Source organism: Callithrix jacchus, chromosome 10 (assembly GCF_049354715.1).
Source record: "Callithrix jacchus isolate 240 chromosome 10, calJac240_pri, whole genome shotgun sequence".
Taxonomy (NCBI): Eukaryota; Metazoa; Chordata; class Mammalia; order Primates; family Cebidae; genus Callithrix; species Callithrix jacchus.
The window spans coordinates 86639238-86654031 of record NC_133511.1 but is presented as its reverse complement, the minus strand read 5'-3'; the positions used below and the strand labels follow the sequence as shown (position 1 = coordinate 86654031).

Below are 14794 nucleotides of genomic sequence, written 5' to 3'. Positions count from 1 at the left end.
TCTCTCACAGATCCAGCCAATGGCCTGGCCCTACATGGGTTGGTGACTAACGAGCTATTTTCTGTAACTTTTAGGTAATTAACCAAAAGGTTAAGCCTCAATAAACTGCCAGCTATCCATGCAGATTACCATACGTGTTACTTCCTTGGTGATCATCATCCATATTGCCCTTAGTTCAGCTCATTAGCTATTTTGCCCACACTTGGTATCAAACTCTACAGTGTCAGTACTAGGCTGGACTGCAACAGCAGTCCAGGCAGCAGCAGTACTCTGGCTAGACCTATCTGTATACTATAACCCCATCAGAAATAGTGGGGTGCTCTTCCCTCAATGGTGATGGCTCAGGGTCTAGGGGAGCCTCAAGCCCCATGGCCTTATCTTGCATTAGGACTATAGGCTTCAGGCCTCTTGTAACTCCACTGCTAAGGAACTTGTATTTAGATACTCTGCTGCTTTAAGTAGGCACCCCACTTTGCTAAAGTGGATGTCTGTGCTGTCCCAGTCGGGGGGGTTGTTATCCATGAATGCACCCATCCTGCCACTGGGTAAGTTGTCCCCACAACTGTGGCCCATCCTATTATACTCTTATGAGACTGAAGGGCAGCATATGCAGTTACTAACTGCTGCTTTATCAAGGAATACTGGAGCTCAGCTCCCTTCCACAGTTGGAACCAAACGCCAACTGGTGTATTCAGGTACTCAATGCACTGCTATATGCCTGAACTGAAACTATCAGTGGTCACCTGCACATCAAGTTTAAATGGACACCCCTGGCTAACTACCCATATGGCTGATGCCTGCTGAATTGCCTGTTGGGCTGCCAGAAAGACTCTCTCAACTGCAGCATCTCAATCCCAGGCAAAAGGAGCACTGTCACTTCTAAATACTTCTAAACCAGGGTGGTATCCTGCAGGGACTGAGCATGTACTTCCTGAAGTGTTATGAAACACCCATCCAACTCTGCTGATGACGATGTGTCCCTTCTCAGTGCCGTGTGCTTCCAGTTGCTTTGTGCTTTCTCCACACTCACTGGAGATCCATCCACTGCCTCCCATATTTTCACTGGGGCTCATCCAAGTAGCACTGCTGCCACTGGGTACCACAGCCCATGCTAAGGTCACGGAGCCAAGCGGGAAGCCTCAAGGCTGAAGACACACTCACCTTCTCCTGCCAGCTATGCCTAATGTCATGCCAAATATTAGGTTCAAGCCCAAGCTGAGGTTCAAGGAGAATGAGTGGATGGGTGGCGAATGACTGAAACAACACTCGGGACTGTAGGCAAGTGAAATACAGTTTTATTCAGCAACTCTCTCATCAGCGCCTCTCTCACACTGTTTGCCTTTATCTTGGTTGCCTGCTCTGGTACTGCAGCTCCTGCCATGACCATGCTTACAGCTGCATTCCCTGGCCTTACAGGGTCAATGGCTTCACTCTCTCTCTCTGGATGCAGCCATATGTACAGTGTCCGCAAGGCAGTTACACCTTTTGCAAATAATAGTGGATCAAAGCCTGGTGATAAGCTTTCCCACATTATGGCTATGATTATATAACAAGCAGAGTTGTGCACCTGCACTCCAAGCTCACAGAGTCACTCTGGCCTAGACGTCTGCCTCAGCCTATTCTTGACCAAAGCACATCCATATACCTTACACTTAGCATCTCAAAAATCCCCATCTATAAAATATAATCACATCCATCTTACAGGTCTTTAAAGATCAAGTGAATGTATTAATCATCTCTAGAGAAATATAAGATACTAAACTCAAATCACCAATGATTAAGCAAAAACTCTACATTTTCCTCAGCATGGTCCTATGCCTCTGAGGCTAAAATGTCAAAGAACTCAAGAAACTTGAATCAGGATTTCCCCAGCCCCTTTCTTCCTTGAATTTCAAGCAAAAAACAGCATCAGACCTGGAAAGAAGATATTACCCAAAGTGCATTGAAGGATTAGTCAACTGCTTTGCTGAGGATATACCAGGACTAATCGTAGTCTGGGGCTGTTTACCTTTAATGAAAATAAAACTCCATTCTGGGTAATACAGGCATTCTAAGTGCCCCAAAGATGTCTGATGATGGCTGCAACTTGAAGCCTGTAAGTTCAAATGTGTGAAATTTGCTGTTAGAAAAGTGACACCCTCACACTAACAGACTCTAATGAGTAGGGTTGAGACATGGCATTCCTGAGGAAGAGTAAGAGACACCATCACACAGACCCTTTAAAGAGAAGATAAATTATTTCCTCTCTGACTGCCAATGAAAACCCTCAGGTGTGGATCCAGGCACATTAACTGGTTGGCTCTGCAACTCTAGAACCCTTTCTGGGATAAACACTCACAAGAAGCTAAAAAGGATGATCTGGGAGAGGAAAGTCAACTGGATTTGAGGTAAGGGCAGGAAAAAGAGTGCCCAGAAACCTTTTCCACCCAAGCCCCTTTATCCTCACACCCTAACCCCAATATACCACCTAAAAGAAGAATAGCTGAACAGATGCAGCTATAAATCTGTTTTCTTGTATCCAACAGCTCTGGCTGCTATTCTTTATAACATTAGTTTAATTAAGGTTTCCAAGGAGATAGATGAATCTTGTTACAGTAGTACAGAAAATCAGTTCTTTTCAACGACAACATCAGCACCCTGATCTACCTAGAAAACTCATGTACTGTTTGGAATTCTTTTTTTTTTTTTTTTTTTTCAATTAAAAAGTCCTCATGGCTCATGCATTTTTTATCCTCCAATGCTCCTTTCCAACAAGTGAAGGATAAAAGAAACAGAGAAAACTAATATATGAATGTGTACATTTTTTTCTAACAGAGTTTCACCAGGTGTATTGTTCTGGTTTATTTTCTCTCCTTGCTTTTCTTTTTAAAAATAACCATGCATATCCATCAAAAACACAGAGCAAAATTACAACAATAAAAATGCAAGCATCAATATTTTTCCTATCAGAAAATATGTATTTCTTTTGCAGCCTATTTTCCCCATCCATTCATCTATATAGACCCAGGTCCATGTAATACAATGACAACATGAGATGTGACTGAAGGCAGGTAGATGAAATCACTGAGTTGGAAATGAAGTCTTACTTTCCTCCCTATTCTAACATATCTCAGGCCTCATGTATACAACAAAATGCTTTCTTTTTAATCTACTCATGGCCTCAGGTAGCCAACAAACCACCAGATAAAAGAATGTCTATTGTGTTTTTTCCCAATATTTTCCATTTGCAAACTTGAGTGCAAGTTGATGAAGAAAAATGCGGGTCACTCACTCATCTTCCACTTCAATTAATCCTTTCACCTCCTGTCTCTCTCTTCCATTGAGGCTATAACCAAAGGCATATTTAAACCCACCAGAAAAAAAAAGAAAAAGTTGAAGGTTCTTAAAAATTAGAAATAGGTCTGCTACTGTTGTTAATAGAACATAGGGCAAGGTTAAACTTAGAATCCACCTAATGAGGTTGAAATGAATAAGCCACAGGGTACACAGCATGGGTAGAAATGTGAGGGATTAGTCAGAACGAGATATCCAACACTGTAATGGCCAGGCTGCCTTAGCAATTAAGCAGCCACTCTCTATTTTGCCTAAAAATCTAATTTTGAAGGTATTACATTGGCCATCTATATATCTTTACATTTGTTCTCTTTCCTGTTATTTAAATCTCTCTAACTTAGCAGCATCAAAGGGTTTTTTTTGTTTTGTTTTGTTTTACTTCAGCATTCAGAGGATGTATGTCTTTCACAGCACAGCTATCTATCATGTGCTTGCTACAGTGCACTGCCCTCTATCTTGTAAGTCATCAAGCTACCAAGGCCTCCATGGCCAGAAAAGCCTGCACCCCACACAAGCTGTCCACTGTCACATATCTGAGGCAAAGAACTCAGGAAGAAAAATAGAGCACAAGGTGTAGAGAAGAAAAGGCCAGCATCATTTAGGGTCCAAAAATACATATTCAGTATCTACTTTTCCAGCAAGTGATCAAAAAAAGAAAAAGAGAGAGTGAGCATCCAGGAGAAGTAGGCTTTGTTCTTTGCTCATCCACAGCATATTGCACTGCCAACTCACATTTAAATTCAGATGATTGCAAACCTCTGCAGGTCCACTACAGAAGTGGCACGTTGAAGAGGACAAGCTGAGTTGCTCTCCATGGTGCTGAAGGGGGGCGATGCAAGCCCTGAAATAAGCGTTATGATGAGCCAGAATCAGAAGGAGATTCACCCAGGAGGCTAGAGTTGGAAGAAGACTTAAAAGTCATCTAGTCCTAGCCCCACATTGTATACTTAGGAAGCTGAAGCCCAGAGACAGTAAAGGACTTGCCCAGGGTAATACCAATTTCTTTCAGTTCAAGTTTTCAGTCAAGAACATTTTTATGCTAAAAGGCCAGCCTTTCAAAGTAGAGAAGCAGTTAGTATATATTTTGCTCATCCATGTGGGCCCCAGGACATCCAGAAAATTATAGCAAATGAGTTCCCTTATTTGTAAAGTTAAAACTTTACATCCTTTCATAAAAGCCATGATAATTTTGCCTCATGAGTGGTGGGGTGTAAATTTCTGAACAACTCCTCACAGAAATATAAAGGCAAAGAGGGCATGGCACTTTCTCAAAGCCCTGCCAGGCTCAACAAAAAGTCTTACACAGGAGGGGGTGTTTCATTTCCCACTTCACCTCAGTTACAAATTTTTTAAGTGATTCTACTGGTGTAAAAAGCATGCAATACTGTGCTGCGCTACAGACCAGAGAACTAAAAGACAAACTACTGGAGAACCTTGCTTAGGATGGAAATTGGAATAACCTCAGAAACCTCACATTGTTCAATGAATCTACATTACACATTATGTCCTGAATCCATGGGACATAACCCACTATTTTTACAGAGGAAGCAATTTGACTATTGTTACTCATTTTCAGTATAACACATGAAACTCTTCTCTATATGATGGTACATGTCTGTTGTACTTAATGATGTTATATGTTCATACAGAAGCTTAACACTTTCAGAGGATTTTGCATATACCCTCTAGCTAAATTCCTACTGCAAACCTATGGTAGAAGAATTAATATTACTCCCATTTTACAGAGGCAAACAGTTTCTGACGTATGAATGAGTGAATTAATTAATGAGAATATTAGACATAGATTTCTTGCTTTCACACTCCTGCCATCACTACATAAAAATTACATATTATAAATTGCAAAACGAAGACTAGGATCCAAAACGTGTTTCCATCTAGTATAAACCACAGAGTTCAAATGCCTCAAACATGAAACAAGGAAGACAAATCTTTCCTTTTCCTCTCCTCTCCCACATTTCCTTCTCTGTCTCTCCCTACAGGCCTTCCCTCACTACCACCTCGATACAACTTACCCATACACACTTTTCTCTCACCAGACTAGGTTTGGCAATTGTGATGCCTGTGAGATAAACCTTGTCCTAGCCTGACTCATGTGACTGGTACAGAATCAGATCACATAATGGCAAAACTATAAAGCTGCAGAGATTATCATGCATTTTCACCTAGACTGGTAGGAAATTGAGAGGTTACTCCAAGTCCCCAAGGAGCTTCCCCTACTCTGATCTCCCAGTCCTAATTACCTCTACCAGGAATCCAGCAATACATCATATGCTGACTGCTTTACTATATCTCTTGTCCTCTTGCCTTGTACTGTTACTTAAATTTATGCACGAGTATGTCCTATCTTCCTAGCTTGGTTGCCATCTCTTCCTACATAGAGGATCTGAAGCTGCTTTGTTAGTTTTACATGAGGCATATTCTAGCTTCCAATTTTATTTTAATTAACTTTGATAATGAGTTGTGCTCTTATATTTCTGTTTATGAAGTGAAGAGTATATCAGTTGGAAAACCAGGAGATTGAGAGTCTCAGCTTGGCTCTCTTGAAAGCTGAGACCTTTAATAGTCATCTGTTAATTTCCCTCTACATACTATAGCAGAAATGCTTGTATAAAACCAATGTCATACATTATACTTGTGACTTAACTATCTCAAAAAATATGAGGTTTAATAATATGACATTGGTAAGTAGTTGTGGACTCTCTGGAAGGAAGATGCCATATCAACATGTTTCATTATGAAAAGTCTACACATACAAACAGATGCTTACATCCTGAACTTGCTCCAAAATTTTAGATAGAAACCTTGAATTACTGCCTCATTTAGTGATCTGTGGCAAGATTAGTTTTGGATTCTGCATGCTTTTCACGATCAGTTGTATGCAAAAATTAGATGTGCTCTGTGGATAATAAATAACATGTGTTAAAAATAAAAGCTAAATATGTTTAGTCTAGTGTAGACTATAATCACCTGTTAACTCCCTGTCAAGGTGACAATCAGGCTGCAGATGTGTTTGTATGTGCCATACACAGTTGAACAAGTCAGAGCAAATAAGATGAGAGTTCAGAGCTAAGTTGAAATGCGATAGACTGCACTTAAGAGCTGATTTTGTCCAGCAGTGAGGCATGAAGAGGTTAACACATGCTACAGACACCTGCATATTACAAAAAGTGCTGGCCAAAGGCTGGGTGAATTAAAAGCCATCCATTCCTGAACTGCTGAAGAGCTCAACTCCACTGTTCCTTCAAAACCAAGATGCTGGGATTCACTGTTTCCAGTTCTTTCCACTGTTCAGTTGCCACTGCCAGTTAGCAAATCAGCTGCTTACAGGGCTCCTATCTGCATCCAGACTTCCTCTGATTCAGATATCCAGGGACTAGGCCCAATCACTGTGAAGGGCCCTGGTGGTTTCAGAATGAATTTAAAATTACTAAATGAAGAAGCCATAAACCTCCTGATGGCAAGGACTCTTATTTCCTTGTATCCTGCAAAGCCTGGCAGAGATAGTGTGCCCCATAAATTAATCTGATGGGCTGAATGAAAATTAAAAGTTACAAATAAAGAGAAGGAAATTAAATTCATTTTGTTGTGAATTAAAAAGGTTACTTATGAACTGAATCCCATATGTTGGTGGATTCTGTCCTTTGAGTAATGGAGACAGGCTGTAAAGTGAACTGAGAAGGGAGAGGGTGAATCTAAGGAAGGATTGTTCAGGTTTCATTCTAGGCTTTGTTGACAACACTGAATATAAAAGGCAGCCAGTGAAAAACCCAAGGCAATGGAGATAATCAGTCTGCCCACCCAACTGAATGGTTCCTTTTATGTTTCTAGCTTGAGGTAATCTGCTACCAACACATCAGGGGCTTCTAACCAGGCCCAGCTAAACAGCTGAAGCAAGGAGAAAAGTGTCTCAGCAGCAAACAGAAAGTGTTAAACTACCACCTAAAATAGCAGTTTCTTTTCTCATGACAATTTGTGCAATTAGGTCTGAAAAAGCTCTGTCTCTCAATTCTGACCTAAAATAATAATGTGCAAAATCTTGTCACATTACTATTTCTCAGAGCAATGAAATTATCTGGGAAATCTTCTCTTCCTGACTTTAGATGTTTTCACAATCCCTGAACCTTCAGTGGTATCTCTCCCTTGGGAAGACTCCCTGGTGTGGTTGTGATCTTGTCTTTGGCAGTATACATCATGAGCACACTGTAGAGGTGAGCTGGAGGGTGGGTAAAACTAAGGTTTGGAAGGTAGATTCCAATTCATTTGGTTATATGCTTATTATATTATGTGATTGACAGCTAGTTATTTATCTTGAGCCTTTCTATTTCCAAATCTGAAAAATGGGCCTAGTAAAACTGTCCCCATATGGTTATCCTAAGGAATACTATTCCTAGCACATTACCTGGCCTACAGGAAAGGCTAAATCAATGTAGATCCCTTCTCCAGCACCAATGTAAAGGGTTCCGTCAATTAGACTCCACATCTTCCCAAGCATCTCCCAGGATTAGCAATGTAAGACGTGTGAGGGGAAAATACTACAAAGAAACAAACTGCTCACATTGAATATTGGCCTTCCGTCATGGTCCAGATATGGTGTCAATGGTCCCCACTGTTGGGCTAAATAGCCTAGTAGTAGCTAGATGCAGACACTCGTAGTTCAGACTTGGGTTCAAATCCTAGTGCTGCCATTTATCAGTAGCAGGATTGCAGACAAATATATAACCTCAGTTTCCTCATCTTAAAAAGAGAAAGAACTAATAGAATGAATGTGGAATAAGTTAATCTATGTAAAGTACACAGCATTGTGCCTAGCAGAGTTAACACTCAAATGTTATCTAACACCATCTCCTTTCATGCTCTAATCAGCAGGACACTACTGGGTGAGAAGTTGAGAAAAACTCTAAGGGTGACAGAGATTTAAAAAAAATAAGAATCACAAGGTAGTATCAAATGCATAGCTGAAATTCACTTTCTGTGAGGGTGGCTGAGACTAAAAGTGGTAGAACTAGCATCTTGATATATGGGACAGAGCTTCTGCTACTGTAAAGTTGGCAAGTTGCAGCTGGGAAGAAACTTGTGAAGAAGGTAAGGTTTGTTTTGTGCATTAGACACTACCTTCTCCTTAATCCTTTTCTCCTCTTTACCATGCTTCAGGTAACTGCTCTTCCAAGATTTTATTTATTTGTTGTAGCCTAGCCTCTCCATCAAATTCCTTTTCCTCTTTCTAAGCCAGTGGTATTGAAATGCCAGTCCATGCACCAAGGCTAGACTGCCTTCATGGAACCTATATGGAGTACTTGTTAAAAATATTGCCTCCCAGGGTTCCTCCCTCAGGAAATCTGATCCAGTAGGTCAGAGGCAGAGCCTGATTATCCATTTTTTCAATATCTTCCCCAGGTAATTCTTATGTATGGTCGGATTTGGCAACCATGTTTCTAGACTTTTCCTACATGAAAATCAAAATTTACTTTTCTTATGACCCAGTCTTTTGTTACCATTTTCTCTCTTGACCCACCTGAAAAACGTATTTGTATTTGGAGTCTATGAATCATTAACTAGCAGCAACTTCATTAAGTTTTCCCTCCAAGATCTTACATAAGGGACACATTATCCCATAAGCCAAAGTACAAAAAATATTAAGAAAACAGAAGGAATGTTTAGAATATGCTCAGTCGGCTCTTTATCAGTGGGAATGACTCTAAAGAATGCTGTGAACTACAGATCTCCCATCCTCATCTCATTCTCCTGGTAGGGAGGTCATGGTTGCCATGAAGGACGTACAGCATATGAAAGTTTGAAGGCAGGGTCAAAGAGGTGCCACTGATATGCAGAGTAAATAACAACCACCACCACAAATGTGGACTGAGCACTAAAGGCCAAGCACCACCTAAGAATTTCTCAAGAGAGAAGAATGTCAGGAAACAGTAAAACTTTTGGAAGGAAGAAACAAAAAACTGCATAGCAAGAAAACAGCAGTATCTCCAGGACTATTAAGTTGGAAATTACTAAACCAGGGTTCTGCGGCCTCTTTCTATCCTGTGGCTTAGGAGGACAAACAGTGCTCTTCCTCTGCAATCCTATTTGGACAGCATGTGGGTGGTAGGTCACAGTGGGTCATAGGAGTGTGACCTGACAGGCCACTTTAATTCTAGGGAACTGAAGGGGCCAATGAGCTCTTGAAAGTGAAAATGGATGCAGCAGCTAAGCATTGGCTTTAACCAGGCTGCCCAGCCCCAGTCTGCAGGGTACAAAGGAGCTAGTGATTTCTATGAAAACTCTGTCCAGACATACCTATTACATCTGGTGGAAACCACAATTCTTCAGAAGTGTAAAAAGCACCTGAAATATGTCACATCAAAATGGACCAAGACTCACCTCAAGATGGCAAACCTCCCCTTGAGCCTGACACTAGTTTCCTGCCCTTCCAAGTCTTCTAAAAGAGACTGCAGAGCCAGAGTGACAAGCACATTTAAACATCTCCTTATGAGAAATGTGCTGTAAAGCTGACTGACCTTGGAATATCTCTCCTCTTGATGGTTTTTGAAAGGAAGGCTATCCCCAATATGCCTGTTCTTTATTCTGAGCTCAAGGGAGCAAGCCTTGTGTGGCTGAAAAGTCATTTTAACTTGGATGGCATCATTAATGAGAATCAATAATACATGGGCACTGCTCAGAATGCAAAAAAAAAAAAGTCTCTGTAATTGGACTCAGGTCACTATTCATAAGGATTTTTAGTGGGTTCTGGAGAGATCAAAACTTTTCCCTTGAACACCATTATCCAGCTGTCCAGCCATAAATAATCCAATAGAAACCAATGTTCTTTCTCGTTCTTCAACTTTCATTAAGCTCAGCTCCAGTGACAGCCATAGGAGACAACATTTCCATCCCAACCAACCCTAAACCTCCTGTGAAACCCCCAGACCTCATAAATAGTCCCACCATCCCCTGACAAGCTGGAAGGCTCATTCCTCTGAAGAAAATAGACGGCATCAATTCCAAAAGGCTCAAAGAACAGCCTCTTTAAGAAGCCTCCATTTGGAAAAGATATTTAAGCAAAGGTATGCTTGATGAAGTGAAACAGAATCAGCTGCTTCAGTAGCACAGCCTTCTCAGATTCATTCTAAGGTAGCTGAGCTTATTCGCTTCCAAGTGGAACGAACTCGACAACAATATATCACTGTTAACTGTGCTCACAGCTCCATGGAATTCCAGCCAGTGCCTGGAGCACACTGAGGTGCACTTACTATTCCCCAGTCTGCAATCAACCTTTTGTACATTTGCTCCCAATCACGGGATACATTTTCATCTTAATGAACTGTTTTCTTATCATATTAGAGTTGGTCATTTCAGCATGCCTAATGTCCCATTTGGTAGGTTAAATTATGATTAGAGTCCCTTGGTGTTTGTTTCCTGGCGACTCTTGAAGGAATTTGATATTTTTTTCCCCTTTCCATTGCTTGATTTCAAGGGCAGAATTAGCAATGATCAAAGACAAAGAAATACCTGTTACAGTCAACATGAAGCAGGAGATGAGAGGCACTAACTGACAGTGCAACCTTGTGCCATCGTCCATCTGCCATCCGGTACGGAAGTGCTTCTGTCCTTGGCTTCCCATTGTGCATATAGTGATACCGAATCTCATCCCTCAGGCCGCTGCTCTCCAGTTCAAAATAGCTGTATATAAAGGAACAGACATTTGTTTCACTTTAGTTCTGTATATCACAGCCATCATCAATCCCTCAAGCCCTTACTACCAGATCTCTTAAAATCTAAAGTTAGCTAAACATGACACAAAGAGCTAAGTCCTGAAATCAATTCACGGTATGGAACCCAAAGGATCTATTGTCTGAGAGCCCTCATGGTGACATTCTGAGCCTCTGAAATAGAGATCAATTGATCCACTGTGAGGTAACAAGCCACAGCTAATTAGCAACACTCAGTGCAGTGTTTCTTAAATACTTAAAACTACAAATCAGAACCCTCTTTCCATCGTCTAAAAAAGGCCATTCATGTAGAATGGATCTATTAATGGTTATTTTTAGAACTATTATCTTTACTTTTTCAAGAATTAAAGGGAAATAGAAGTCATGTTGGACATAGGGATTGAAATTTTCTCCCTAAACAAAAAGATATAATTGAATACCAATTCCTAGATCATAAGTAGGAGAGAAAAGGTTGAAGCCAGTCACATAAGAATCAGTATTTCAAATTATTGGAGAATAAAATATGAAATTGAGTTTTTCCTTTTCCAAAATTATTATCCTGTTTTTCAGACCCATAAGAAATTCTTAGCTTTACCACTGTGGTCTGCACTTCAGTCATAAAATGCCATAAGCAACTTTGGGACACTCCTCAGGCACACAACAGGGCTGGTACTTTCCCGGGTACCAGAACTATTTTATTTCCTATGCCTCTCTTCTGAAATGTGTCACTGTCATCAACATTGGGCCTGATCTCTCCTCCAGGGCTTGCACTAGGTATTTCACATGTACTAATTTATCATTCAAAAAACCTATAAGACTGGTATTATCATCCTTTTTAGAAAACTTAAAAACTGAGATTAAGGATTAAACATACACAAGCCAGATTTAAACTTCAAACTAAATTTGACAGTGTGCTCACTTTCTGCCAGTTTGTTGCCCGTCCCAGAGGCGTGATGACAGTCATGAGGGGAGCCTCATCGGGCACTGCTAGTCCCCATGGATAACTCCAACAACTCATTCACACAGGCAACTCCAGAGCAATTTGCCTAGACAAGTAACTAGGCTTAATCCCTAGATTTGGAAGGACCTGCTGCTTCTATTCTAATCCACTGAGCTGGCTAACCCCACTAGCCAGACTGTATTTAATCTAAAAGACAAAATGTATCTTCTATGAGAACCAAAATGAATATATCATAAAACTCAGCCTCTATTGTGCCTGAATCCCAAAACTCATGCCAAAGAACAAATACCTATTTCTTGCTCATGTTTCACAAGAGATCTTTCCAAAGTAAACAGTGAAAGGCAAGCACAGTCAAGACCAGCCTCTGACCTACCTCATTTGCACCAGTACAAAGAAGCATGCCCAAGGTCATAAACTAAAAGAGGCTATTTTTACCACAGTGGCCAGCTTCAGGACCCAGGTTCATACTTATTAGTAATAATTTATGTAATTTGTACTTTATAAGACTACACAAAAGGAAATGCTTTAAACAAAGAAGGCATTAATTTTAATGGAATTTTCCAATTATTTCTATGTAGTTAAAACATTAAAGAATCAAACAGAGAACTTAAAGGTCAAGAAGACATTACAGACTATTGGCCATTCATTAATTCATTCAACATGTCTTTACTGAACACATAATGAAAAGCTAAAAAGGGGTTTAAAATATATATCCCATTTCTGAAGGTGCTTTGTGACTAGCGAAGAAGGAAGTAAAATATGTCCCTCCCCCCAAGAAAAGGTAGAAAGTGTCCTAAAAGGAACAAATGAGGAGGCAATAAAATTAATTTAATAAATGATTTCCATGTGCCAGGAATATGGCAAGTGCTTTCACAGATATTATCTTTTTATTTAAGGTAGATATCATTGTCCCTGTTTTAGAGATGATCAAAGATATTAAGTATCTTGCCGAAGACCATTCAGTACCTGTATAGAAACGCAGCATGAACTTGTATTTGAGATCTTACCAGGATTCACACTTCATGAGAAATCTCTCAACTACTTTATTTTGACCAATAAGCAACTACTGGGGGAAGGGACATGATCTTGAAAGGGCTTAAATCAATGACAATTAGAAATACTCATAGAAGTCACCTGATGGAATCATTAAACAGGGAGGCAAATACATTTAACCAGATTTCATCATTATTCTTGGGGTTGTGGCCGCATTGAGCAAGTGTTCAATGTATTATAAACAGGTCTCTAAATATCACTTTATAAAGCATAGAGTCAGTGGCTACCTGGGGGTAATCACAAATATATAGTTATGAGAAAAGAAGTCTGTCCTAGTGTCAGGCAAATGATACTTGCATCTTAGACTAAAGTTTCTGGCTGCATCCTGCACATATTCAAAAAGTGCTGCATCTCACGCAACTTGGATAAAAATCAAGATGATATATTTTTGAAAAAAACATGTCAGATAACTGCTGAAGCGGCCTTAGGGATAATAAAAACACTGGATGGCTAAGCGACATCTGGATAAAATTCTTTCATGAGGGCTGGGAGGAAAATGAGGCAATATTTCCAGGCAGTAATCCTCTACAAATAAAGATGAGTCAACTCCGAGCAGAAAGTCATTTGGCCTGATGGGATTTGGCTGTAGCCTGGAGGGAAGACTCATGTTCTGTAGTAGAACCCTGTGACTCAGTGTGGCCTATAGACCACCAATAGCCGCATCACCTGTGGAAATTCAGATTATTGGGATAACCCCAAGGTCTACTACAGCAGAATCTGCATTTCAATAAAACTCTCAGATGATTCATGCTCATTAACATCTATGTTTAAGAAGCACTATAGTAGTATGCCAGGTGTTGCCTTACTTCCTGGCCAGGTGGTCATGATAAGGGGAGCAGACGTTTGATGCTACAAGCAAGTGGATAGGAACCACGTGGTGCTGGCAGGTAGAAGGAGGACACTGGAAGTGATCATAGGTGGTATCTAGTGAGAAATCTACCCCTCACTAGTCCTCACTCTTCAGGACTAAGGTGTACTGGGGTCTTCTCAAGAGTCGGTAGGGAGGGCAGCTGTACAAATGACGAAGCTATAAGCCAGAGTTTGTAAGCCAAAGATTTTGTAAGCTCTTAGCCTTGGACCTCAGCCAAGTGTGTTGTTCCAACAAACTGCCTTTGCTCCCAGGAAAGTCTGCTTATCCTGCAAATATTTGAAAACAGCAATGATAGTTCTTCTTCTTTCTTTCTTTTTCAAACCAATCATCCCTGTCTCCTTTCTTTATACTCCCATCTCCATCTAAACTACGAGCCCCTCCTAAACAAGTATTCTGCCTTCTTCCTCTTTCCAGCCTTCCCCATGTTGGCCACCATGCTCTATGCATGGTCAAATAAATCAATTTTCCACTTAAATACAGCATCCAGGAATAAAGGCACTTGTATAGACGTATTCTAATGTGAAGTACAGTGCCACTATCACCTGCTTTGCTCTGGGCTGTGCACAACTATGCTTACACTGACCTTCCCATAAACTAATACCCCAAGACCCTTCACACAAAATGTTATGAAGGCAAGTCTTTTCCAACCTGTATTTACTTAGCCAATTTTTTTTTTTTTTTTTTTTTTTGAGACAGAGTCTTGCTCTGTCTCCAGGCGCCAGGCTGGAGTGCAATGGTGCGATCTCGGCTTACTGCAACCTCTGCCTCCCAGGTTAAAGCAATTCTCCTGCCTCAGCCTCCCAAGTAGCTGAGACTACAGGCACGTGCAATACTTAACCAAATTTTTAAAGCCCA

The 14794-nt window shown here is 40.6% G+C and overlaps 1 protein-coding gene across 6 annotated transcripts in view; it reads right to left on the bottom strand.

The window, feature by feature from the left end:
- The window catches only part of NELL1 (neural EGFL like 1), a 936371-nt gene that overhangs the window by 741225 nt on the left and 180352 nt on the right, over nucleotides 1-14794 (bottom strand). For all 6 annotated transcript variants that reach the window (XM_035266029.3, XM_035266032.3, XM_035266031.3 and 3 more), the window contains one exon: nucleotides 10855-11025. In XM_035266029.3, coding sequence (XP_035121920.3) covers nucleotides 10855-11025 — 171 coding nt within the window. The remainder of the gene's footprint in view (nucleotides 1-10854; nucleotides 11026-14794) is intronic.